Raw genomic sequence first — 27,802 nt, 5'->3', positions numbered from 1 at the left:
TCATGGGGTATGTGTTTCGGTGCTCACGCACACACACACACACACACACACACACACACACACACACACACCTTTTTCCTCTCGCACAGAAGGTGTTCATTTATTCCATCAGCTTTTGTGCCTTAGAAGCAAGGAGCATTGAGATCTACTCCCCTGCAGTTTCCTGGAATCTACGACACAAGATTATTAGTGCAGACCTCTAGGACTCTAGCAAGCACAGGTCTACTGTGAAATGTGCCAACCACGGTGTCCCAGTCACTTCTTGCTGTGTCTCTCCTCTTCTCTGTTTACTGTTTTTATTACTTTTTAAACTTTATGCGTACGAATGTTTTGCCTGCTTGTATGTCTGCACCACGTGCATATAGTGACAGCGGCAGTCACATCCGGTGGAGCTGGAGTTACAGATGGCTGTGAGCTGCCATGTGGCTGCTGGGATCAAACCTGGGTTCTGTGAAAGAGCAGTCAGTGCTCTGAAGTATTGGGCCGTCTCTCCAGCTCCTTTCTGACTTTCGTATGTGCTTAGTTTTTAACTTTGGTGGTGGACTGGGTTTAAGGAAACTCTACTATAGAGCTACATTCCCCAGCCCTTCTTCTTTCTCCTTCCCATTGGAACTGTGATTCAGAAAGAGCCCAGCCTGTCACAGGGGAAAAGCAAGGAGTCTCCCCAGAAGCCCCAAGACAGGCTTCTGCTCCGGGAGTCTAGCATCTGGCTTTGCTGGTCAGCAGTTCAGGTATGAGAATGGTGTTATCCTCGTGGTCTTACCATTTCTTTACAAGGTCACGGGTAGCAGGGTGTGCTAAAAGAAAATAAAAGCAAAAATTAGATTCAACAGGAATAAAAGATACAAGACGACGTCACAAATCAAAAGAGCACAAAAGTAACTATTGGGGAAATAATGTTGAAATTAAATACATCATGCCATGTACTAAAATAAAGCAAACACGAATCAAGGGGTTCAAGTTTTTTAAAGCTGGGCTGGAAAACAATAAAACATTAAATCATTGGGTTTTAATTTTTTGGGTTAAAGTTGACCAAACAGATTAAAATATTTAAAACTTAAAACTTATGTGTGTCCAATATAATATTCTGTTATAAAGAAAAGTAAAATCATGATTATTTGCAGGAAAATGAATGAAATTAGAATTGTATTAAGCAAAGCAACCTATATTCATGAACCACATTTTTTCTTATATGCATATACTAAATTTTAAATTTTATATATGTGTGGTGGTGGGATTTGCCATAAGATTAGAAAGGGAACCACAGGAGGCAAAAAAGAAGTCCTAAGGAAGGGGATAAAAAAGATAGTAGACTATATCATTAGTACAGAGTCTGACATGAAAACGGACATAAGGAGGATTGGGGAGGAAGATTACAAAAATATGTCACAAATGCCATACCGCAACCTATTGTTCTACATGCCAACTTCAATTTTTTTAACTCTGTGTGTAAAAAAATTTAAATCTATATCAGAAACAAAACATTCAAGAAATATCAGACAGCGAACAGGATAAATGCTTACCAGTGTTAACTATTTGAAGACTATGAAAGTCGGAACAGAAAACATAGTGAAACATGTACCAAGAGTAAAACAGGTTAAGGGTATGAGTTACATTCCAATATGAAAATCCACAAAAGGCCAACAAACAATTTTTAAAAATCAAGCTTACTTTTAATCAAAACAATGTAAATGAAAAGTGATAATTTTTTAAAGCTATGCAATTAGTAAAATGTCTTTGCTGGCTGTGAATGAGACGCACGGCAGGCACATGTTTTAAGTTAGTGCACCATGAAGGGTAAGTTGGGATTGTGGGTCAGCAGCCTTCACCCGTTGTGACCCAATTCTGTTTCTAGAAATGTACCCTAAGGTAAATGTATGCCTAAAAACATTCTACCCTAAGGCAAAAATGTATGCCTAAAAATATTCATCATGGTGTCCTTGACAGAAGAAACTGGTAAACTGGCGATCTCTTAACCAGGAGGCATGATTAAGGAAATGAAAATGCATGCATAGAAGTTCATGGTTTTGGTAGAAAAATACGGTCGATTTGTAGGAGTTTTCACATTCTGCACTCTGCAGTGTTTTCCATAGAGGAGAGCAGCTGTATGCTAGCACTGGGGAGATACTGCTCCAACGCCAGCTTTGTCGCTTTTTTTAACTACATGATCTTGGGCAATCAGATTAAGTTCTATGAGATTCAATTTCCCTCTTTCAGAGGGGAGGATAATAGATTTGTGTAAAGATCTGTGTGAATGTGATCTGTGTAAAAATCAAAGATAGGTATGTAGATAGATAGATAGATAGACAGACAGATACATAGCTGACAGATAATAATTGATGTGTATGTATGCATGCAAAGCACCTTGTATATATGAATGGTAATTTAAATTACTAGTTACAACTTTAGTGCACCCAAGGTTCTATCGGATCACTGTGAAAGAGGAAAACTCCAGCCTTGGCTCTTACGTGCAGGAAAGATGAATGTGGAGAGAACAGAGGAGGTCAAAGTGCCTGTCCTCACAAGGAGGTGGCAGCCTGGTGGAAGAGACCCATGGTAAACTGGAAAGATGAGACTCAGTGTCTCTTCTTGCTGCGGATATGCCTTTTCCTGTCACTATTACAGCCTAATGATTCCTGGGCATTCGCCCACCCAATTGGGCAGATTTCCTGCAGCTCAACATAAAGTATGAACTTTCATGAATTAATGCTGTCTAGATGAATTAATGATTTTATAGAATTCCTGATTTGATTCAGATAATTTTTGGAAGAACGTTTTAAAAGGTGGTTTTAGTTGTTTTGCCAGAAAGATGTCACAAAATTAGAACCAAGAACAGAATATGCCCACTACTCGTAATAGTAAGTAAAAACTGCATAATAAGAAGTACAATGGGGCTGGGGATTTAGCTCAGTGGTAGACGCTTACCTAGGAAGCGCAAGGCCCTGGGTTCGGTCCCCAGCTCCAAAAAAAAAACAAAAAAAAAAAAAAAAAAAAAAAAAAAGAAGTACAATGAGCTTTTACAATTACACTAAAAGGAGAAATAGGCTTGGGACAAATTTGTAATCAAGAAAAAACATTCATTCTAGGTTGGATCCAAGGATGAAGCTGCAGGTGTGCACCATGGTAAAGCAAGGCTATATAAAACTGTTGCTTTGAACTTATAATGAGCTTACAGAATGAAACCCCACTTTGAACTTACTATTGACATCCTTCTGTAACTCCCTTTTTGTGCAACATTTTATCTATGAGGTAATTTTCTCAACAACTTTTGTCTAACAAAATATAAAAAGACCAGAAAGAACTAAAGTGTGGCATTTGGGGCTCAGCCCCATCCACCAAATATACAAATATATATATATATATATATATATATATATATATATATATATATGCATGTATGTAGGTATATGTATGTGTCAGTATATGTGCATGTATGTAAGTATGCATAAACACTTGTGGAGTTGATAAGACAGGCAGGTCCTGACCAGAGTACGTATATGTATGTCTGTATGTGTTGCCTATATAAAAAAAAAATTTTTTTTTAAATCTTCCTTTGTGTTCTCTTTGGTTCATGAAGAGTTAGAGTTCCAAGCCTCTTGCCCTGCCAGTGAAAGGTCCTTGAGCCCGAGGGAGAAAAAAAGCCAGTGCTTATTGAAGCACAAATATAAGATTATTTGGGGCCAGGGGTCATCAGTCTTTGATCTTCATCTGAGGCTGTGTCCCACCCAGTACCATTCCCTAAAGGTCCGGGCAGGTCTGGTACTCAGGCATTTCTAGTTGTTCTCTCTAAGGCTAAGCTCATTCTGACCTAAGGAAAGGGAGAGGGTACTTTATGACACAGTTGTGATGTTATCATCCATGGAAGCTGCAGCTTTTATCCTATGGGCTTTCCCTATGACACTAACTGGTTCTCAGCTTCAGACGCACAGGCCAATGTCAGTTTAATGCTGAATTCATCCTAATGGATGATCTGTAGATACAGTTAATAAGAACAAATAGCAAGACTGTTACTTGTTCACACTATGTCTCTCAATGAGCTCACTTTTCATAAAGGACACCCTTGAGGTTACCTCATTCACTGGCAGGGTAGACCAGCTCTGCAGTGGCCAGTGGTAGGCAATGCCCCATGCAAAACAGCGCTATGTCCTTTCCAATGTGGTCTGCAGATAAGATTCACCTGGGGATCGTTTAAAAATTTCGGGTCTCAGTCCACATCTCAGATCAATTAAATCGTAATCTCTGGAGATGGGGCACAGGTGTAAAGTATTTTTAAAGGCAATAGATTGGGATTCTTACAATATTGTGTTATGGCTGAGAGCAATGGCTCTGGAGTCAGACTGCTTGAAACCAAATCCCGACTCTAGGCTCTGACCTTGAGCATGTGAACTCCTGCTCTCTAACTTGGTGAAATGGGTCCACAAGGCAAGTGAAAGTTGAGTAACACCGTGTACATGAAGAGCTGCACGGTGCTCATACAGGAAATATCCAGCAAATGGAAGCCATAATTTATTCCCAAATTTTGTAAGTGAAGAAGCTGTTTAAATTTCTACAGATAAAAAAAATGCAATGTAAACCGAATTGTGGACACGCCCTTCTTTCTATCTTCATCGACTTATGTGCTGGTGTTTTCCACCCATTTGAGGTTGCTTATATGAATGCACACAGGAAAATACCACAGAAAGGTATCTATTGTTAGAATTAACAATTAATTCTAGGAGGGAAGCAAACACTAGTCAGAGAAGAAGAAAAATAAAACAGAACCAGAGAACATACAGAAAAGCCCAGCACAGTGTCAAAAGCAACTGCAAGCCTTCACTAGCTTCCCTTAACACAGAAGTCCCCTTTATTACTGATTTCATTTTTGGTGGTCTTTAGTCAGCTGAAGCCTGAAAATATTAAATAGAAACTTTGAGAGGTCAGCAATTCATACGTTTTAAACAACTTCCATTATAACATGTTACAATGAAATATGTTAATGTTACATTTTCAGCATGACTCATTTTAATCTCATACTACACTTATTTAAGTCAAGATTTATCACAAGTATTGTACACTTTAAAAAACATACTGCACTTCAGTTGAGTACAATGGGAGGTCTCAGGCATTTGGAGAATGGCTTAGAATCGCTTTCCTGTGGACAAAAGAGGAACTATTGTGTTAAAATGGGAGTGACTTTTGGAGGGCTGCAAGGCCTTTGCCAGCTTTATTTCTTGTTTTTATTCTTTCATAGACAATTTTTTTCATAATATGATGTTACTAGTTCTTTGAGAATTATGCACATGTATACACTATCTTTTGATCATACACCCCACTCCTTTCCCTAACTCCTAGCAGATGCATGCCCACCCGCTACTCATACATCATCGAAGTTCAAACATCGGGAGGATGTTCAAGGGTTGTACCGGTTTGTGGACTTTTCTGTGCGGGTCTGGATTTATGACGTCTTGGTTTTCCACGTTTTTCTTCCATGTGTACAGGAGTGGCCACACGGCCTCTGGTGCGCTGACCTTCCCGTTGTCTGAGACGCCCAGGCATTGTTGGGAACTATCCTTTTAGAGATGGCTGGCACTGATGAACGTCCGAGGTGACTGGCCATGGGCCTCCAGACGCTGTGGGCGATGGGACTTTGCGATATCTTGGCTGCAGCGAGCGAGCAGTGGCTGGTTAGGTAGGGGACACCCACAAAGACTTCATGGGCGCAGACTGAACACTGCCTCGGGGTGGGGAGCGGGGAGGTGGTGGTAACAAGAAAGGGAGGAGGTGGGGAGGAGGCGGGAGCAGGGCGGGGCTTGTTTGGGCCACGCCTTCTGTTGGTCAAGTATTGACATATTGACATCATAAAATTTGTCCTATGAGATCTTAAAGGCGTCACGCAGGGCACAGATTAAAGTAGTGTTGATCATGGAGAGGTGAATAGGATTTCTATGTTCCTTCTTCAAAGTTTACTTTTTAAAAGAATATATATATATAATATTATACATATATATAATTTTTTTATCTGTATGGGGCAAGTGAGTGTGTACATGCCTAAAGAGGCCAGAAGTGAGCGTGAGGTGCCCGGAGCAAGTCACGAGTTGAGAGGCTTGCTGGCTTGGGTGCTGGGCCCTGGGATCCTAATTCCCGTCCTCTGGAAGGGCATGAGTCATTTTTCCAGGTCTAAGAAATTACTCTCGAGGTGGTTTATGAAGTGAGATTAAACTCATAACGCCAAGGGAGTTCCCAGTAGATACTGTAACCAGGGAACGATCTTCCCTAATGTATTTGTAAAAGAGGTTTTCTTGCATAGACGTCCCAGCAAGAACCTATTCATCACTCCATAAATGACAATAAACACCCCAAGGAATCTTGATTAGCTTGAATAAATGCAAGAATAGAATGATTACAGAGAACTCCCCTATCGAAATCATCATCGAACTCACAGAGATCCATCTGCCTCTTGTCTCCAGAGTACTGGGATTAAAGGCATGTGCCACCATGCTTGGCTTAAATTTTATTTTTTATAAAATCAATGTAGAGCAGAATGAAGGACATAAGATTGTAGGATGGAAAAAAGAAAAGAATTCAGTTGTCACATGAACGATTTCCAGGGAGAGCTTCAAACACAGAGCTACTCACTGACCCAATGGGACGCAGACAATGAAAAGACTGGTGGCTAAAACCGTTGAGGGAAATAAAGGAGGGATAGTGGTGATCTCTCCTTTCCCAGCCCAGATGCCCCACTAGTGGGAGAGCTCGACAGCAAGTGCGACACCCCAACTGAGAGTCCCTGGAAGCACACGGTGACGAAAAGAATTCGTTCTGAACTGAAGCAATCCACAGTCTACAAGGGCGGTGTGCAGGAAACAAGGCAGCAGGGAGCACAGGTTAAGATTCTACAGAACGTGCAGGGAGTGGGCAATTCCACCGAATATTTCTAATGAAGAAACAATGTTTCAAAGAGATAGGGCATTAAGTGATAGGGTTAGTTCCCAAATGTGTGGCCCTGTGTCCTAAACGGAGCAACTAAAGGATAAAAATAATTTAAGATGATTTTTTATATATAGTCTAGCCTAGTCTAGAACTGCCTAACTAGCCCAGGTTAGCCTTGAACCTGTGATCCTTCTGTTTCTTTGAGTATTGCAATTACACCATGCACCATGAATGAGATGCAGTTTTGAGACAATTAGGGAGCTTAACTATTTATTGTGGCTATTCGAAAAATAAATTTGGTTACAACAATGGCAGAGTTATTGTGAAGTTTTAAATCCTTAGCAATTAGAGGTATTTATGGGTAAAATGCCATGGTGTCCGTAATTTTCTCTAAAACAAAATTTGCCCTGCAGGATGCCCCCCAAATTTGGAGTGGGCAGTGAAGAAAATGCCTGAATTAAACAGGATTCCAATAGGGGCAGTGGTGAGTGAGGTTCATGCCTTTAATCCCAGTGCTCCCCGGGTGGATCTCTATGAGTTCGAGGCCAGCCTGGTCTACTTAGAGAGTTCCAGGACAACAAGGGCTACACAGAGAAACTCATCTGGAGAAAAACAAAAGCAAAATAAAACAAAAAGAGGACTTGATCCCAAAAACTTACTGTTAAAACTAGATGATGGACACACAAGTTCGTTTGCTATTATAACACTCTATTTTATGTATTTGAAGCTTTCTTTTAAAGGAAAAACAAGAGACATTTTTCAGTGCACTAGTGATGTTAACTATGCATGTCAAATAAACAAACAAAGAGCAAAACACCACCAACAACAACGTTTTTAAATGAAATATTTTCATACAATTTCAAGCTGCGGGCAATGCATGGCCACTCGTGCAATAGTGGCCTCACAGCTGTGGAGGTAGCTGCTCTCTGAGGGGCTGTGAGGCCTGTTCTATAGGAATTATTTCACGCTTGATGCTATAAACATGGTCAAAATCCTGTAGCTGAGGAAACTGTAGGCTCGAGGGGAACCTATCATTGCCTTGTTAAATGGTCACACTGGTTCAAGAAGCTCCTTTTGTGGCAGGTAGACACTAAAACAAAGAGTCAAAACCAGTGAGAGGGCCAAATACAATAACTGAACAGCTGTTAGTTCATCCAACACCCAGCAAGAACGTAAAAGCAGTCAGGAGAGAGCTGGTGTGTGCTGGCGTTGGGCTACAACAGGGCTATTTCACACAGCACCTCAGCAGCCCAGACCACACAGCATGGACGTGGGAGGAGCCCCAAGCCCCACCCCTATTGAGGAGATATTAGAAGTTGATGGAGGGGTGGTCACTCTGTACTTTGGGGACTGGAGGCTGGTAGATTGCTCAGGCCCCAGTAGATGGCATGGCCATGAGCAATTGGACTCTGGACTACTAACAATTTTGAAAAATAGGACATGAAGTTAGGAAAGAGATGAAGCCGGGGACAAGAGTCCCTGTCCTAAACTCTTGGAGCGCATGTATCTCATGGAAGGAGATTGTAGGGGGCGAACATGAGTATTACATACTGCATGATTGTGTGAATGCTTCAAAAAATAATTTCAAACAAGGAAACTTGTGCCTGGTGATGGATTCTTTTCTTAAAACTTGGAAAAAGAAAAGTAATTCTAATTATGACATTTATTATAGTATGTCATTTTAATCTCATGTGGACAGTTAAAGACGATTATGAATGTGCATTTGCCTGTTTTATTTCCCTCTAAAAGCTTGCATACTTAGAGAGGCAGCACACATTGTCAGAGATGTGCACAGAGGAAGCAACTGCATTAAAACCCAGACTCCCTGCTGGCCCTCATGAGTCATACATCAAACATGTCAGCTGAAATATTCTATAAAGTACACTGTAAAGTCAGTACCTGGGAGGCTAGGGCAGAGGATTTTCAGTTTGAGGTTAGTCTGAGATGTAGTAAGGCATGCGTATATGTGTGCATGTGTATGTGTGTATGTGTGTATGTGTATGTTGTGTGCATATATGTGTGTATGCGTATATGTGTGCATGTGTATATGTGTGTATGTGCGCACACACACACACACACACACACACACACACTACAAATTCTAAACACTAAAGGTCCCCACAAAGATTGGCCAACCTTGGGTCACTCCTGGCACTTATAACAGGATTTCCCCATGAAGTGAGGAAGAGCATAGAGTAACAATGAAGAGAAGGCTATGGGGTCTTCCCACCCTGCTCAATACCCGCTGTTACTGTGTGCATGACCTCTGGTTGGTCATTTGACTGCTGTGTCCCAAACAGCTCATTTGTAAAGGGGACACATAAATAGTGCTTCCTCTAATGGGTTGTCTTGCAGATACAACAAAATGCTGTCAAATATTTAAAACAATCCATGGACGCCGGTTTCTTGAGCTCAGTAGCTCCCAACCAAATCAAGAGGGTAACAAAAGTGTTCATGTAGAAGACTCCCTTCATCCACCTCTTCCAAGCTTTAGAATAGGAAAAAACCCAAGAGTCTAAAGTTCCTGTAAATAGTCCTGTCCTGTGCGGCTTAACACAATGGAGAGAAAGATGGACAGGAATCAGGTAAGTAGGTCCAGGGTAGAAATGATGCATACGCTGGCTGCGCTGGCTGAGCAGAAGACATTGCCAACTTTAGGGAAGAAGGAACTCAGAGAGAGCACTGCAGCAGAGGAAGTCTGAAAGCCCTGTGAAGGAGATGGGTCACAGGCACAGCAGTGCCATGAGACCAGTGTGACTGAAAACAGCGAGGAGGAAGGGCTGCGGGACCTGTGGTTAGGTCAGATGACCCCCAACCCTGGAGGGACCTTGCGTCTTCTCTAGGGGATCCAGCAAGCTGAAGGATCTGGAGCGAGATGGCTGAGCACTTACTTCTTCCTCCCAGAGACCATCAGAACGTTACAGCTCCATCACGCCATTTCCGGGTTTCAATTTTACCCCGTGGAACCAAACCCCATTGCTTATAGCACAGCCTCTACAGCCGGCAAACGGGCTGATGGTGTGGGACTCTGCGTCATCGATGGACAAGACTGCCACCTTCTGGACGGAGGTTTCCAGGACCTCCTACCCGACCCAGTCATTCCCTGGGGTAAGTCCTGTAAGGTAACGAAGATGAAATGTCAACATGGAAGAAATCCTCACCTGGCCCTGCCTGCCTTCTAAGAACTCCATACCAATGAGGGGAAGTTGACCTGGGAGGGCAAAACATGGAAGAAGAAGTCTACCAAGAAATGTGCCAGAGGGGATTTCTGTGTTTTCAAAAGCTAGTGTACGTGCTTGTAGTGGTAGAATGTTCCAGATGGCTTTATGCTGGGCTTCGCTATACATTCTTTTTTTTTTTTTTTTTGGTTCTTTTTTTCGGAGCTGGGGACCGAACCCAGGGCCTTGCGCTTCCTAGGCAAGCGCCTACCACTGAGCTAAATCCCCAACCCCCATTCTTTTTGTTTTGTTTTATTTTCTCTCCTCCTCCACTAGTGTTTGCCTCCCTCGGATTAAGGAGTGGAAGGCATAGCACATAAACGGGTGGAAACAGAAATAAGTCCATGCTCACGATTGGGTCCAGCTGTCAACTGGACACGAACCTAGAGTCACCTGGGAAGAGGAACCGTAATAAAAGCACTGCCTCCTCTGGGCATTGGACTGGCTGGGGTTATGTGTCAACTGGACACGGGTAGAGTCAGGAGAGAGTAAGGAGCCTCGTTTGGGAAAATGCCTCCAGATCCAGCTATAAGGCATTTTTCCCAATTAATGATCAATGGGGGAGGGCCTAGTCTACTGTGGGTGGGGCCGTCCCTGGACTGATGGTCCTGGGTTCTATAAGAAAGTCGACCAAGCGGGGTTGGGGATTTAGCTCAGTGGTAGAGCGCTTGCCTAGCAAGCGCAAGGCCCTGGGTTCGGTCCCCAGCTCCGAAAAAAAAGAAAAAAAAAAGAAAGTCGACCAAGCAAGCCATGAGGAACAATCCAATAAGCAGCACTCACTCCTCCGTGGCCTCTGCCTCAGCTCCTGCTCCATCTGAGTTCCTGTCCTGACTTCCTTCAATGATGAACAGCAATGTGGAGATGAAGCTCGGCAAACCCTTTCCTCCCCAGTCTGCCTTTGGTCATGTGTTTCATTGCAGAAATAAAACACTGAGACAGGCATGTTCGTGACACAGTTTCTTAATTGCTCATTGCACTCTGCGGCGACCTTCTGGAAGCTCTCTTGGCACTACGTGTGCTTACCTCTCTACTGTATGTCTCAGCAAGGTCTAGGAAGCAATGAGGGATTTAAATAAGGAGATATACTTTTGTTTTGTGTTGTGTTTTGTGTTTGACGGGTCTCACTATGTAGCTCTGGCTGTCCTAGAAATCACTGTGTAGACCAGGCTGGCCTCAGACTTAGAGATCAACCTGCCTCTGCCTCCTGAGTGCTGGGCTTAAAGGCGTGGGCCACTGCGCCTCACAGATATGCATTTTTTTTTTTTTTGGTTCTTTTTTTCGGAGCTGGGGACCGAACCCAGGGCCTTGCGCTTCCTAGGCAAGACAGATATGCATTTTTAAAAAAAGAAAGAAAGAAACGCTGTATTGTCCAGTGGAAGAAAGAATGCATGCAGATCATGCACTGCGCTACTGTGGAGGGAGACATGGGAAATCACGCTTATGCTTGTTTCTATAAAGACATGCAAACTATCGGTTCCCTGTAAAAGGTCAGAGAGGAGTTGGGAGAGCACAGGGCAGGGCTGAGATGTGTACTTTTTATATGACTCTAGCCTTTATATCTATAAAAAGTCTTACAAATGTCAAAACATTTTTTGAAAGTTTTGTTTTATTTTTTATTGGATGTTTTTTATTTACATTTCAAACCCTTTCCTGGTTTCCCCTCCAGAAACCTGCTCTCTCCCTCTGCTTCTATGAGGGTGCTCCCCCACTCCCCCACCCACTCACTCCCTCCTACCTCCCTGCCCTGATATTCCACTACACTGGGGTATCGAGCCTTGACAGGACCAATGGCCCCTCCTCACATTGATGCTCAGACAAGGCCATCCTCTGCTACATGTGCAGCTGGAGCCATAGGCCCATCCTTGTGTACTCTTGGGATGGTGGTTTAGTCCCTGGGTGCTCTGAGAAGTCTGGTTGTTTGACATTGTTGTTCTTCCTATGGGGTTGCAAACCCCTTCAGCTCCTTCAGTTCTTTCTCTAACTCCTCTTCTGGGGATCCCATTCTCAGTTCAATGGTTGGCTGCAAGCATCTGCCTCTGTATTTGCCATGCTCTGGCAAAGCCTCTCAGGAGACAGTTATATCAGGCTCCTGTCAGCATACACTTCTTGGCATCTGCAATAGTGTCTGGGTTTGGTGTCTATATATGGGATGGATCCCCATGTGTGGCAGTTTCTGGATGGCCTTTCCTTCAGTCTCTGTTCCACACTTTGTCTCCATATTTTCTTCTGTGAGTATTTTTGTTCCCCCTTCTAAGAAAGACTGAAGCAACCACAGTTTGGTCTTCCTTCTATTGAGCTTCTTGTAGTCTGCGATTAAAAGTTTTTAAATTGCATTTACACTGTTTGTGAGTTTCTTTCTCTCTCCACCCCCCCTCTGTGTGTGTGTGTGTGTGTGTGTGTGTGTGTGTGTGTGTGTGTGTGTGTGTGTGTGTCCTAAAACAAACTGCTGCTGGAGTTGGTTCTTTCTTCTATGTGGGTCTTGAGCATTGAATTTAGTTTGTCAGGTCTGGTGGTAAGTGTCTTTTATCTGTTGGGCCATGTGGCTGGCCTCAAAATGTTTTAAATTTAGACAATTCTTGGCAGGCTTGGTAGTGCACACTTGTAACCCCAGCACTTAGGAGGCAGAAACAGAAGGCTCTGGAGTCGAAGGCCAGCATGAATTACATAGTGTATGTTGCCCTATAGAACTAAGGACATGAGGATACAGCCTAGCTGCAGGCTTGATCCCTGGCACTGAGAGAAAGAGAAAATATTCACTCGCTATGACTTCCTACTATACTCTTCTGAGACCTTATTTAAATTGCTTCCCTAAATCCACATTGAATACTCTAGGTCAGTGGTTCTCAATTGTTCTAGGTAAGTGGCTTTAAGAATACTTTTTAGATGTGCTTTCTTCTAAGCTTTCCTTTTACTTAGAAGGAGGCTATCATTACCTGCTAACTCAGAAGTGAACTGTCCTGTGAGATACTCCAGCCCTGTGAGATACTCCAGCCCTCTTTCCTATTATGCTAAGAATGTGTTATTGCTATGGACACATCCATTCTCCCTAACCACATAGATAGGAGCTCAAAAATGGAATCCATGTTATACTCACGCACCCACATCCCAGAGCCTATATGTGAATACAGTATGTGATAAGTTTTAATCATAGCTATGATTGTTAGGTGGCCTGATGGTGGATAGAACCCATTATATATCTTAACGCTGTGAACTGAATCTCGATAAACGTCTTCTTCTTCCTTGCACATCAAAGACAGCAGGGCATCTTCTAACTAGGCACCCAGACAGTGTTTATTGGGTGGAAGAGTCATACTGAGTGAGCAGGGACATAGTAAAATGCTAGCTATACACAGCCTCATGTCTGTACTACTCTATACCAATACCCCATTTGAGTGGAGATGTCCAGTAGGCTATTGAATATGTGAGTTGGCATTAAGGGAGAGAGTAAGCGAGAATATAAAAATGTAGCTTGGCGCTGGGCTTTGTAACGCAGGCCTATAGTCCTAGCTACTAGGGAGGCTGAGGCAGAGGAATCACAAGTTCTGGGCAATGTAGCAAGACTCTACGTCAAAGTAAAACATTAAAGCATCTGCTGAGGTGCTTGTCAGATGTAGTTATCTGACGTAAACTTGAGGTCCTCAGTTTGATCCGAGGATCCCACTTAAGGGCGAAGGGAACGTAGAGATATGGCTCCCAAGGACAGAGCTGCCCACTGTGCTTGAAGACTGCCATGCTCACACTGTGCCTGGCTCTAAGTTACCCCATACTGTGTGGAAACAGCAGCTTTTCCGTTGTATTTTGCCCCCAGCAGAATTTGGTTCCCTGTTCGGTGCAGAGGCAAAGGCAGATGGCTTTTTATCTCACTGTACAGGTAGAGGCTGCCTGTTAAGCACAGCCGTGAGGCTCAGAATGACAAGTGGCTCTTGCAGTACTGAGGCACTGGCTGTAAACTTTCCCAAGTACACTGGGAACAGGGCACATAGAAGCCATAACAGAAGATATGGGCTTGGGAACTTTTCAAAGACATGCCAGACTGAAGAAGAAGACCACGCTTGGAGCCCGTATAGAAGAAGTCATCTAACTGTGGTGGTGACCAACCCCATATCCTGTCATGGGACCCCACCATATGCACCAATGACCAATAGGCAGAGAATTCTTGACTGTCTTGGGGCTTCACTCAGACTATCTCCGTTACTGACACAGCATGCTTAACTACTGGCTGTCTGGACTGGGCCTCCACAGGCCTGCAGTCGCTGCCTCCGTGACTTCATAGTCCTGCACCTCACCTCTGCAGCTCAGCTCAACTCAACTCTGAAACCGTGCTCCTTTCCTATTTGAGACAGGCAGGCCTCAGACTTATGGACACCCTCCCATCTCTGCCTTCTAAACCCCGGGGCTTAAAGGTGTGTGCCACCACCCCAGGCTCTCTAATTGGGCTCCTTAAAGTCTTACCTAATCGCCACAGTAACTCTGCGTCAGTACCAGCTCCCTGCTTTGCTTGCCCCCTCCCCCGATGAGTAGTATTGCGTACCTATGATGACTGTGTGATCTGAGAGTTAACATTAGCAGTTAGGACTGAAATAAAAGAACCTGTGCTTGGCGCACATCTTTAATCTCAGTACCCAGGACTGGAGGCAGACAGATCTCTGTGAGTTCAAGGCCACCTTGGTTTGCCTAGGGAGTTCCAGAACAGAACAGACAGGGTTTCATGGAAAGATCCTATTTCAAAAAAGAATAAGGAGGAGGGGAAGGAGGAAGAAGAAAAAGGGCGAGGAGGGAGAGGAGGGGGGAGGAGGGAGAGGAGAAAGAAGAGAGAAGAAGAGGAGGAGGAGGAGGGGGGGAGGAGGGGAGGAGGAAGAGGAGGAGGAGGAGGAGGAGGAGGAAGAAGAAGAAGAAGAAGAAGAAGAAGAAGAAGAAGAAGAAGAAGAAGAAGAAGAAGAAGAAGAGGAGGAGGAGGAGGAGGAGGAGGAGGAGGAGGAGGAAGAGGAGGAGGAAGAGGAGGAGGAGGAGGAGGAGGAGGAGGAGGAGGAGGAGGAGGAGGAGGAGGTATACTTGCTAATGACTACCTATAAAGAGAAACTGGGACTTCTTGCAAGTAAATCCAATGAATGAAACTGATACCATCAATCAAGTTTATTTTTACCCAATAAATTTTGACATTGTCACCATTAGGTTTCAAGCATAGCACACTTATTATAAGGACCCTATACATTCCCTACACCAAAAACCAATTGTACTTGATGGCACACACCTGTGATCTCAGCCCTCAGGAGGCTGAGGCAGGAGGATTCTGAATTCTGGTCAGTCTCAGTTACATATGGAGATTTTGAGTCTAAAGTGAACATAGCATCGGGAAGGTATCTGTTAAGCTTGGGGATGCAGGGGGATTCAGAGAACAAGCTGGAGGAACAAACTAGGGTGTGTCTGTGGTGTGGACGCCTTGGGATGGGCTCAAACACTGTCCAGCTTGTGAGCTGGACAATCAACTCGGATCTGCACCCTGATGCTGGTCTCCAGAGTCAGATTTCCCTGAGGTTCGTCACGTGACCTCCTCGTCTCTCACCTCACCCTTATCCCCCCATTCTCAATTCTGTTCTCACAAGGGTGTCCTGTCCCCGAGGACATGAGAAAGTCTGTGTTCCAAGGGAATAGCCAAATGTATAAAACGCTGCCAAGAGATTGAATAAGCTAACACCAAGACTCCCACAGCTAGTGCCTATGGTATGCATATCCTGCATCAAAATCTGTTCTACATCTCTCATGGATATTAACCCTGAATCTTCTTACAACATCCAGGACACAAAAGGACCCTTTGGATTTCATGACACAGAAGTCAATAAAGAGTTTCTTCATCCAACAGAAATTAAGCTCTACACTCATGAGACGTAATGAGGTAAAGAACTAAACACAGAGACACATATCAGAGTCGGATGTGTTCTTTTTCACTAGCAGACCAAAGACTATTGGTTTCGGTATATGGAGAGATCAAATATTTGATCTGAGAGTGTCCTAGCTGAAGAAAGGTGACATGATTCAGAGGTAGGAGAGGGTGCCGTACCAAAAAAACCCTGATTGGGCGAGTGGGAATCCTAAAGTATAGGACATGCTGGGTCAAGTTCAAGATGAGGTTAGTGGGCTGGAGATGTAGCTGTGCTGAGGGAGAGAGTACTTACCAAGCCCACACAAAGCCCATCATAAACCAAGTCCAACAGTCTATGCCCGGGATCCCAAGCACCGTGGAGGAGGAGGAGGAGGAGGAGGAGGAAGAAGATAGGAGGTGGAGGAGGAGGAGGAGGAGGAGGAGGAAGAGGATGATCAGAAATTTAAGGTCACTCTCTGCTACACATTGAGTTTGAAGCCAATGTGGAGTAATGGAAATTTATCTCAAAAACCAAAATCAGGGTAATGATTAGGCTGGATCGAGTGAGGTTTAGGGAGACCCTCTAATTAGACTTTAGATTATTAAGCCACATAAGGTTGGAACTCCCTCTGGGGTGGTTGGGAGCAGGAAATCTGTATGTAATGTGTATTTTAGAAGACTCCCCTGACCCCTATGTGAACAATGAATTGGAGGCTGGGGCTAAGAGCCACTAGCTATTGTGGTCCACTAGGCAAGACATAAGAACGATAATACCGTAAATATAATACAAGATACAAAATACAAATAATGATTTTGGTACTAACAAAGGGTCATAGTATACAGCTCAGAGTTAAGATTTGTTTGTGGTTTAAAGCTGTCAAGGTTTCCTTGACACATTGAGCCTGCTTCATGTGGATAATCAGGCGAGGAGAGCTACGTAACAGTTCTGGGAAGAAGTTAAAGCTGTAAATAATTTGAAAAGCTACTGGCAATGAGACCACGGAACCGATGACATCATGCAGAGAATAAAGGGGAATTCTAGAAGAATCTGAGAGGACTCAGCCATCAGTGGCTTCAACGCAAATACTGGGAAGAGAAGACTCCATGCAAAGGAAATAGAGTCAGGAAGAATTTATGAGGTAGGGTAACAGGGACACTGGTATTCTGACAAGGACACTGGTATTCTGACAGGGACACTGGTATCCCGGGATAGAAGGAAATGTATCAAATGAAGGGTCCACCTTTATTTTGAGCAGGAAGAGGTCATTGTGACCTCAACAAAAGCAGCCTCTGCTCAGTGGAGGGAATGAAAATTCAACTTAACTAGTTCTCGAGAGAACACAAAAAAAGAGGACACTGAAATCATGACTTTTAAACAACTATGTTAACTATCTTGAGGATTTTTGGGGTCCCCCTCTAAGTCAGGCAGAGAAATAGAGTGGTAGCTAGAAGGGAAGGCTCCACGGGGCTGAGGGAAGGTCTGTGACTGTTTTCAGGTACAGTAATTGTATAACATTTGCATCCCAATGGGGATGGTCCAAGAAAGAGGGGACCAAAAGAGGCAGCAGAGAAAGATTTGATGGGGCTGGTGACGTGACTCAGTGTGCGGCCTGGCAGAACCCACATAAAGATAGACTCTGCAGAACAGTTCTCTGACTCCACACACACACACACACACACACACACACACACACACACACACACACACACACGCATCATTGGTATACATCCATACACACTACACACACAATCATTTTAAAAATTAAAGTTAGATGGGATGAGTCCAACAGATAGAAGGCGGAAGTGGCCATCAATAGATGTAAAGACGATTCATCCAGCAGGGACTGGAGAAAGGGGTTATTTAGGTGCATTGTGGTAGAGAGAAAAAGAGTGTGAGTAGTGTGTATGTGCTCAAGCGCACACACATGTGCTCAAGGAAGCCAGACGAGAATGGCTGGGTGTCCTGTTTAATCATTGTCCAACTTATTCCTTTGACACAGGGGGATCCTTCTGTCTGTCTCCTCCATCTGGAGTTTACGGGGAAAAGAGCCACACTCACAACATGGATGCTGAGATCAGGACTCAGGTCCCCATGCTGACACAACATTCCCTCTTCCCCACTCTCTAGCCTCGGTTTTATATGTTTGATGAAGCGGTGTTAAAGAAAGGGATAGAGGGAAGTAAGGAAAGTGAACGCTGAGGTTTCTGAGGCATTTGGAAACGTAGTTTGAGAGTGCTAAGGGGGCCACTTGAAGTTTCAAGGTCATGAATTTAGAGACCAGTCCACACAGTTGTCTATCTTCCTTTTGTGTTATCTGTCTGTCCCCAGAAGAACTAGCTAAGCGTGGCAGCACATGTCTGTAATTCCAGGACAAAGAGGATTCAGGAGGATCCCAGTCAAGGCCAGCCTGGGACTTTCAGAAAGAAAGAGAATATTACTATAGATGTGACCTAGGGACAAAGTGGGCCATGGAGGGTAAGGCAAGGAGAGACGGGAGAACGCAGGGCACAGCAACACACAACCAAACAGCAGTAGAACCAGTAGGCTAATGGTGCCTGTTGAGCTAAATTTTGGTAAAAGGAGACAACGGATTGAGTGCAAATTACAGGAAACAGCTGGAGAGAGTGCTTGAAAGATGATTCTGAAATGGCGCAGCACTTAAAAGGAGCTTGGGGGAGAAGGTGGGGCCTAAGATGGGGTGAAAAACAAAACCTTCCAATGAGGACATCAAAATGTGAAATCCAGTGACTCATGCCTAAGGACCGAGGGTCCCAACACACAGGACAGAGATGGGGTTTTGATGACATAAGAGAGAAGAGAGACCTATGCAGGTAGCCAAGAGGGGAATCAGAGGAGGAAGTGGATCTAGTGTGTGTGTGTTGGGGTGGGGGGGTAAAGAAGGCATAGGGTCAAAGGTTGTTTCAACTTAAGAGTGTGTTTGCTTGAAGGACTGATTCATTAGAAAAGAAGACATTCATGCTGTAGAGGAGTGGAGACCGATGTAAGAACAGAGTTCTTCAGGAAACAAATGGAATCTGAGGCATAGGTGGAGAATGCAGCTTCATAAAAAGCACAAGTCTCTCCTGAAAGACGAGAAAAGGCAGACTCTAGTACTCGTGTCAGGAGGCCAGTTAGTGAGTTCATGATCAATTGCTTCTATTTCTTGACAAAATATAAGGTACAGTCTTCCACTGGGTGAAAGACAAAAGTGTGAAGGTTGGTGGAGAATAAAGAGTGCATTTGGTTGGGGGCTGGAGAGGTGACTCAGTGGTTAAGAGCACTGACTGCTCTTCCAGAGGTCCTGAGTTCAAATCCCAGCAACCACATGGTGACTCACAACCATCTGTAATGGGATCTGATGCCCTCTTCTGGTGTGTCTGAAGACAGTGACAGTGCACTCATATACATGAAATAAATAAATGTTTAAAAAAAGAAAAGAAGAAGAAGGAGAAGGAGAAGGAGGAGAAGGAGAAGGAGAAGAAGAAGAAGAAGAATGCATTTAGTCATGTCAGAGCCTGGGAAAACTCATGTGATAATAAAAGGGAGTCTGTCAGAAAGTTCCCAGTACTAATTAAAATTTGTAGTAATGAAGTTGAAATAAAACCAATCAGCACGATAATGTAATTTTGTACAGCAAGAGTGTGGAGATCAGGGTATATGGATTGCTGAGATTAACCAGGGGTGGAGATCTGTCATTAGTATGGTGGCCAGCCAGAGCTAGTGAAGTGGTGGGAGATGTAGTAAGGGGTGACAGGTGTACTAAACCATAGAACTGGGGCCAGTTGAGAAACAATCTCTAGAGAGAACATGGGATTGCAGGTCCAGTGCAAACGGTCTCTGGAGAAGAGCTGGAAGTGAACTCAAGTGCTAACAGCAGGGATGTTTCCATTCAAGTCCGCTGGCCTTGTTACCTTGTTAAGTTTGAGAGGGTCTGACCAGAGGATGAACTGTGGCATGCCCTCTTTCAGTACTTGTTACCTGAATGTTTCCCCTGGGCACCAGACACTGACAAAACATCCTCCCTTTGAGGATCTGTTTTTGGTTGGGAAGTAAGAGAAATCATTAAAAACAAAAACAAAAACAAAAACAAAAACAAAACCCACCTCAAGTGTAAATAATAAAGAATCGTCGAGGTGTAACACCTAACAATGTGTACTAAACCAAAGGATTAAAGGCTTCTGGCCTAGAGTGCCTGCCTAGTATGTGTCGCGATTGAACCTTCAATCTCGGAAGTGTGAGGTGGCTTCTGTCATTATTAGGGTGTCAGCTTCCCTTTGGATTCCTTGAAGTGCCAAGGGAGGTGGCTGCAAAGCAGCAGGTAGAGTCAAGTTCCTTTTCAACACACAAAAATTTAGCGCGGATTCCCGAGTTCTAGATGGCTGGATTTCAGTGGGGTCAGGGCTAAACCTACCTCTCTGGGAAGTCAGCTGGAGCTGCGGTGGGTATTCGGTCATCAAAGATGGGGAGGTCCTAATCACTGCGTTGGAAAACAAGTCATCTTTAACATCCTCCTGGCTCTCCGATGACTGAAGGGCCTTGAAGGACTCCGGGGGATCACTGGCCTTGGAGGACCCAAGGAAGTCACTGGCCTTGCAGGACAGGGGAAGGTCGCTGGCCTTGGGGGAATCACTGGAGCTGACGGACTTGAAGGATACGGAGGCCTCGTGGGATTTGTGAGTCTTGGGCGCTTCGTGGTCCTCTTCTTCTTCCTCCTCCTCATCCTCTTCATCCTCATCACAGTTGTGCACCTCCAGGAGCCTGACCACAAGGGGCTTCGGTTGGTGTTCAGTGGTTGTGTGTGTTTCGGTCGTCATCGTGGTGTTGGTGTTCTGCCCATCCGTCACCTCAGATGGCTCGGATCCTGAGAAGTTTCCTTCCTCCATTCCGGTTAGAAGCTCTGGCTACCTGGGGTTCAAACTCTCCGCCAGCCGCCCAAGCGCAGTTCGCGGAATGGACTGGTGATTTCGGGGCAGCCGGCGCCCTGCCTGGGACAGACTCAGCTCCGCCCCCGCAGCCTAGCCCCGCCTCGTCGGTCGGGCCTCCGCTCCTGGACCACCAGTTGCTATGGAGACACGATGCTCTCCTAGGATGCGTCTCTGTTAGACACGCGTGACCGCGCCAGGAGAGGGGAGATCCTGCTCCCACTTTCGGTGTGAAGGGAGAGGCCTCGGCTACCCGCCGTGCTTCCTGACTGGTTAGGTTACCCAGGTTCTCGACACCGACTCTTTACAAAGACTGGGAGAGGATAGGGGGCTTTTAAGACCCCCATCACTAAGGCAGTGAGAATTCAGCAGTTGGAATGAAGGTTGCGAGGGGAAGGACACTAATTAGCATGGCCCTTGGTCCAAGCTTAGTATTTATCAGAAGTATAGAACTTTAACCGCTTCTTTACGTGAAACTCAGCATGCCTTCACAGCAAAACACTTCAACAGGTTGTAAAAGCAAACATACACTCAAGGACTTCTTGTGTACCATTAAAGACCTCACTATCAAAGTGAGATTAGGAGTTGGACAGATAGCCATGACTAGACAATAAAGGTGGTGAGTTTCCAAGATGGCCGTCTTCTTCCACACTCTCGTGACTTGAGATAAAGGCGTGGAAACTTAAAAGCTGTGCGGGCTTTTATCTCCCACCAGCAGGCGTCCTGCTGATAGACTGTCTCTACAAGTTCAAGGCCTGCTCAACCTGTCGTACAACAGTTCTGGACTAGACAACCATCCTCGCTTCCTTCAAACCCTAAATTGGTGAAGGAAAACTATCCTGAGGTTTTAAAACCCCAGTCCCGAGTTCCCCTCTGCAGAGGGTCTTTTCCTTGTGTGTGGATGCACCTGTGTGTTCCTCGCCCCCAATATATGCTTTTCTTCTGCTGATTCAGTCTGTGGTGCTCCAGATGTCTCTGCTGTAGCCTGATGTGCTGTAGATCTTCCTGCCTGTTAATTCTATAGCTGGGGGAGAAAGCGAACTTGGCCCTTAAGCTATCGCTACTGATGCACTAGTCCTATTTCATGTAATTAATCTTGTGAACTGCACAATTGTGTGTTCGTCTACTTACCTAGAGCAATACTTCTGCAATACAAGATTTTTGTAGCCTTGTTAGGGCCCCTCCTCTCTACTGCTGACCCACCTTTTTTTTTTTTTTTTTTTTGAGATAAGCTTATTCAGCAGTTCAAGGTGGGGCTTGGAACTATGTGGTCCATGTTAGCTTGTACTCCTGTACTTGTGGCATTCTTCTTGCCTCAGTTTTGTAAGTTCTAAGTTCTAGGTGTGAGTCCTGGTGCGGACTTCTGTTAGTTTTGGTGCCCACGGGATCCAGGGGAAGGCATCAGATCCCCCCTCGAGCTGGAATTACAGGCAGTTAGGAGCTGCCAAAGGAGCTGGAAACAGAACTGGGAACGTCTGCAAAAGCGCTTCCCCTCAAGTGGTGGGCCGTGTTTTCAGCCCCTACCGCCTGTGTGCATGTGCACGTGTGTGAGTGTGTGCTCTGTGTGTGTGTGTGTGTGTGTGTGTTATAAAATTATAAAATATAAAAGTCTTTTTGCCCACTATTGGTCCGGCACTGCAGTGCCCCAAGATATCTGCTAGATATCTTAAGTCTCAGTCAGCAAAGCCTCTCACCCACTTTGCTCCATCCCATATCACACTGCGGAAGGCCTCTCTCTGAGCCTGGCAGCAATCTCTCTACCTATCTAGTTCCCAAGGCAGCTTTCCATGCCAGAAACACACATCCCAACTCCGTGGCAGCCCAGACCAGCCGCCCCACACTTCATTACACTTAAGTCTACACATGAAAGAACACACAACACAATAACCTTTGATCCAATTGATAAAATATAATTGCCCACCTAAACATACAAATCCCAGTACCACCCATCCCTCAACAACATTTTATAAAAACCTGTAAAGGTACAATGTGGAATCTTAATGTCAGCTGCCATGTTGTCCCCAGCTACTCTCTCTCTCCTCTCCTCTTCCATTCCTGTCTCCTCCTCTTCCTTCAAACTTTTCTCCCGCCCATCCTTCCTTCTCGTCCAATGACAGGCCTAATTCTATCTTGTACCTACCTCACCTGTGACATCATCCCGTGTGTGTGTGTGTGTGTGTGTGTGTGTGTGTGTGTGTGTCAAAGTCTGGAAAGTGCTCACTTTCATAACCAAAATAGTATGAGAAAGAAGGGCCAAACTGATGGGGTCTTAGTCCTGTGTTTTCCACGGAAGGAACTAAAAATGTTAAGAAATAAATCATCTGTCAAAATATACAGCTAAAGACACCATTCACATCATTTGGGTCCTTCTTGAATTTACGATCCTATAAATTAAAGACAGCATTTTTGTAGAAGTTAATAGGAGTGGAATTAGAAGACTCATTCTAGGGTATGAATGTATCCGGCAATCTGTTGCATTAAACTCATTTTTAAAAAATCTAATACATTTTGGGGGCCAGAGTAGATGGCCCAGCTTTTAAGATCACTTAGAACCCTGGAAAGATGGCTCGGTGCTTAAGAGTGTTTATTGCTCTTACAGAGGACCTGGGCTTAGCTCTCAGCTACAGGGTGGCTCTCAGCAGGTCTCTCACTCCATTTCCAAGGAGCCCAACACTATTTCTGACCTCTGCAGGCTTCTGTATACCTGGGATGTGCACACCATACATACACCCAGACAAGTGACTATCCTCCAGTTCCAGGGAAGCTGGCACCCTCTTCTGGCCTCTTCAGGAATCAGGCACACGCACACATGCATGCAGGCACGCACGCACAGTGCCCTTCCAAATGTGCAGGTAAAACATTCAATACATAGACTCCTTAAAGATCTGATTACATTTTTCGTACATGTGTTGTATGTGCATGTAGACCTACCACTGTGCACGTATGGAGGTCAGGCATGCTCCCCTCCCCGAGTACTCATTTCTGAGTATGATGAGCTTGCTTATATTTTTGGTTGTGAGCTGAGCCATCTCTCCAGCCCATGGTGAGCTTCCTAAGTTGGCTGCTAACCCCGCTTTTCTGGTACAGACAAATGTGAGTTAAATTCCCACTGTTTCAAACTGAAAGTTCCAGCGTGTAAGTTGGTGCTCAATAAATGTTTACAAAGAGAATAAGCGAACGTGGCATGTGCCTCTTGGTGTTTTGACTGAACCCATATTTTCTGAGCATGGCAGGCTAGCAATCGGTTCTCCAAGGAAATAAATGTCACCTAATGAGGCATGATGGGAAAATTACCAGCCGGGCAGCCCCTTTGACAACACAATAGCTTGGGTGAGCCTCACTTTCCCCTAAAGCTCTTGTGACACGTGTCTGTGTCACCAGCCTGAGATGTCTCCAGTACAGAGCTCTTACTTTATTCAATTTCACCATCAATCGATGAGAGCCCTGTTGTTTCTCAATAGCTGTTCCCCAGAGGAAAATCACCAGCCATACCCCTTGTTACCAAAATATACAATTTAAGCTCGGAATGGGATAAAACCTCCACATTGCTCTCACGTCGGATAAAGGCACCCAAGGGTTTATACGTCCTAAGCAAAAGCATACAGAAGCCCAGGTTCAGCTGGAGGGAGGCTGCATCTGAGACAATCTTTCCCAGGGAGAAAAACCAGGGTGATAAAGGAATGTGTCCATGGGTCCACTCATGGAGGGCTTGGAGCAGAATCTGGAATCCCAGGTTTCTAGTCCTCTCAAATCAATGTATAGTCTGGCCTCGACATGCCTGAGAGGAGGAGCTTTGATGTTTTCTTATCCTAGTGATGCTGGTTATAGGATACTGCTAACCATGATGCTGCAGCCTTGAGCATGAAGGAGAACTCACTTCTCAGAGGAAGAACATGTCTGTAAACATGTCTGTCCTGCCTCGTTTTATGTCAACTTGATACAAGCTGGAGTCATTTGGGAAGAGAGAACCTCAACTAAGAAACTGCCTCCACCACCCTGGTCTGTGGGCAGGACCATGGTGCATTTTCTTGATTGATGATTGACATGGGAGGATGCAGGGTACTATGGGCGTGGTCCCCCTTGGGAAGTGGTCTTGAGTTGTATAAGAAAACTATGCCTTTAGTCCTAGTATTTCGTCACCGCACTAGAAACCCCAACTAAGACACACACCTAAGTCAAACTATTGTTGTAACTTGAGCGTGGCAGAGACAACTATATGCTATGAGCATGGCTGTCGTCTTCGCCATATTTGGTATTTTTGCCAGAGTTTCCTAATTTTAAAAGGATGCATGGGCCAAATCCTCTTTCCAAAAACAACTCATTAGTAAATTAAAGCAAATCATTATTAAATTAAAGCAAGTCAGACTTACTGTGTGTCACGGTTTGAATATGCTTGGCCCAGGGAATGGCACTATTTAGAGGTGTGGCCTTGTTGGAGTAGGTGTGTCACTGTGGGTATGGGCTCTAAGACCCTCATCCTAGCTGCCTGGAAGTGAGTATTCTGCTAGCAGCCTTCAGATGAAGACGTAGAACTCTCAGTTCCTCCTGCACCGTGCCTGCCTGGATGCTGCCATGCTCTCTCCTTGATGATAAGGGACTGAACCTCTGAACCTATAAGCTAGCCCCAATTAAATGTTGTCCTTATAAGAATTGCCTTGGTCATGGTTTCTGTTCACAGCAGTAAACCTCTAAGGCATTGTGTCTGTAGTTAAGTATAGCTAATTGCTTTTACAAAACATTCCTAATGGGGCTGGAGAGATGACTCAGTGGTTAAGAGCGCTGACTGCTCTTCCAGAGGTCCTGAGTTCAATTCCCAGCAACAACATGGTGGCTCACAACCGTCTATAATAGGACCCGATACCCTCTTCTGGCTTGTAGATGTGCATGCAGAGAACTCATATACACGAAATAAATAATTTTTAAAAACAAAGAAAGCAACAAAACAATCCTACCACCCTGCATGGTGGCATACACAGCACACAGGAGGCTGAGGTAGGGGGAACTGCAGGGTACACTGTAAGGTCTTGTCTCAAAAGGCAAAACAATCTTGTGAAGAAAACCTGTCTCTGTGCAAAAGAAACAGGTTAAATGATTTAAAAACATACTTCTACTCTGTCTCAGCTGGTGTGTCAGGCTGGCAGCAGACAAGCTTCTAGTCTCTTCCTGCATCTATTTAGTTAATATTTAGGGGTCTGGGAGCACTCACTCATCTTCACTGCTCTGGGTCAGGGGGAAAGATATGTGCATTATTATTCAAAAAGAGTCTAAATATTTTAATATAAATATTGCTACTGATAAACCACACATGGGGGAGGGGAGTTGGAGGTTAAGTCAGTGAAATATTTGCCGTACAAGCATGTGCATGTGGGTCTGACCCATGGAAACTGCAAAACAAAACCAAACGACTCCCCTAAAAAAACAACAAACAAAAAACAAACCAAAAAACCAAACCACCCCTAGTGTATAAGATTTATGGTTCCCAAGAAAGGACACTTAAAATCATCTTCTGACCTCATGCACGTGTACACACGTGAACATATACAGAAAACGTAAAGAAAAGCCACAGGTAAGATCAATACATCCTTTACTTTTGAGTAAAAACCTTAATCCAGGCGTGTGGGTACGCACCAGGGTAGATTGCATGCTTAACACGTCTGAGGCCCAGGGTTCAGCTCTCAACATGGAAAGCAAAAGCCCACATTCCTCTCAAAGAAAATAATGTTAAAATTTTAAAGTTAAAAGTCTTAAAAAAAAAACAAAAACAAAACAAAACAAAACAAAACAAAAAAAAAAACCAAAAAAACCAAAAACCCACCAAAATCTTAGCCAATTGGCCAGTGTTCTCCGTACGGACGCTTTGCATTGAGAGAATAGGCACGGCTTATTTTTTATTGAAAGTGGAAATTTTGGCTTAAGCCTGCCTTTCAGCCCTCTCTGATGATGGTTGGATGGGAGCTGAGTAGGGCCGGGCGGGTCTTAGTCACTTCTACATATTTATGGCCAGGTGTGTAATTAGGTCTTTGGCATCTTGCATGGTGGAGGGGATCTCTGAACCATTCCTAGTCACCTGAGTTCCAAACAAGAAGAGCTTCCTGTCGTTCCCCACGTCAGACAGAGCCAAAGCATCGTGGATATCTGTAATTCGATAGGCAGCTTCAAGATCCTTCTCCCAGGACAGAAAAGGAACAGAAAACTTCAGTTAGCCTGTACTGTTTTTGGTTACAAATACTTGTTCTTTATTTTAAATGACTCCACCATCTTAATACAAAAAAAGAGAGACCACTGAGACTTTATTATAACCCCAGTGGTAGTATGAATAAAAACAGTGTTATCAGAAGTATGCCAGTGCTTTCTGAGGGGAAGGGGAGACTTTATTTTTTTTAACTTCATTTAATTAATTATTTACTTATTTATTTTGGTTTTGCGAGGAGCCTTCCAAGTGTCGGGTTTATAGTTTCATGCCATTATACCATACCCACCAATCTTCTGTCCATATCATATTTGACTGATTTCAGCACTTATCACTGTGAGTTCTTTGTTGCTTTCGTTATTAATTCTGACCAAAAATTGTATATAAAATTTATGGGATATATGGCGGCTTATGGGTGTAATCTTATCTTCATAGCTCTGGAAGCCTGTGAGGCTTCCCTTGATGGGATATGTGTGTGTACACACACACACACACACACACACACACACACACATACATATATATATACATATACATTATATACATGCACACACACATACACATTATTTATACAGTAACTGGGTGTTGATAATTACAGTATATTATCTGTTACCTATTCAAAACCTGAATTCATTTAGTCATAGAGCCCTTGGTGACTTTGGCGTGAATTCGGTAGTATATAGATTTGTCTCCAGTTAATCA

General features: G+C 44.3%; 2 protein-coding genes across 2 annotated transcripts in view; both read right to left on the bottom strand.

The window, feature by feature from the left end:
• Thegl (theg spermatid protein like) overlaps positions 1-21,014 on the bottom strand; it is a 48,638-nt gene extending 27,624 nt beyond the window's left edge. Inside the window, exons 1-2 of the mRNA XM_032916658.1 lie at positions 20,400-21,014; positions 764-797 (exon numbers count right to left, since the gene is read on the bottom strand). Of these exons, the coding sequence (XP_032772549.1) occupies positions 764-797; positions 20,400-20,871 (506 nt within the window). The 5' untranslated portion in view covers positions 20,872-21,014. The remainder of the gene's footprint in view (positions 1-763; positions 798-20,399) is intronic.
• A 5,771-nt stretch (positions 21,015-26,785) lies between these two features.
• Positions 26,786-27,802, bottom strand: part of Arl9 (ADP ribosylation factor like GTPase 9) — a 7,231-nt gene continuing 6,214 nt past the window's right edge. Inside the window, exon 4 of the mRNA XM_032916935.1 lies at positions 26,786-27,073. Within this exon, the coding sequence (XP_032772826.1) occupies positions 26,897-27,073 (177 nt within the window). The 3' untranslated portion in view covers positions 26,786-26,896. The remainder of the gene's footprint in view (positions 27,074-27,802) is intronic.

The sequence above is a fragment of the Rattus rattus genome, chromosome 11 (assembly GCF_011064425.1).
Source record: "Rattus rattus isolate New Zealand chromosome 11, Rrattus_CSIRO_v1, whole genome shotgun sequence".
NCBI lineage: Eukaryota > Metazoa > Chordata > Mammalia > Rodentia > Muridae > Rattus > Rattus rattus.
Note: the sequence above shows the minus strand (reverse complement) of the source record. Positions and strands in the feature narration are given on the sequence as shown.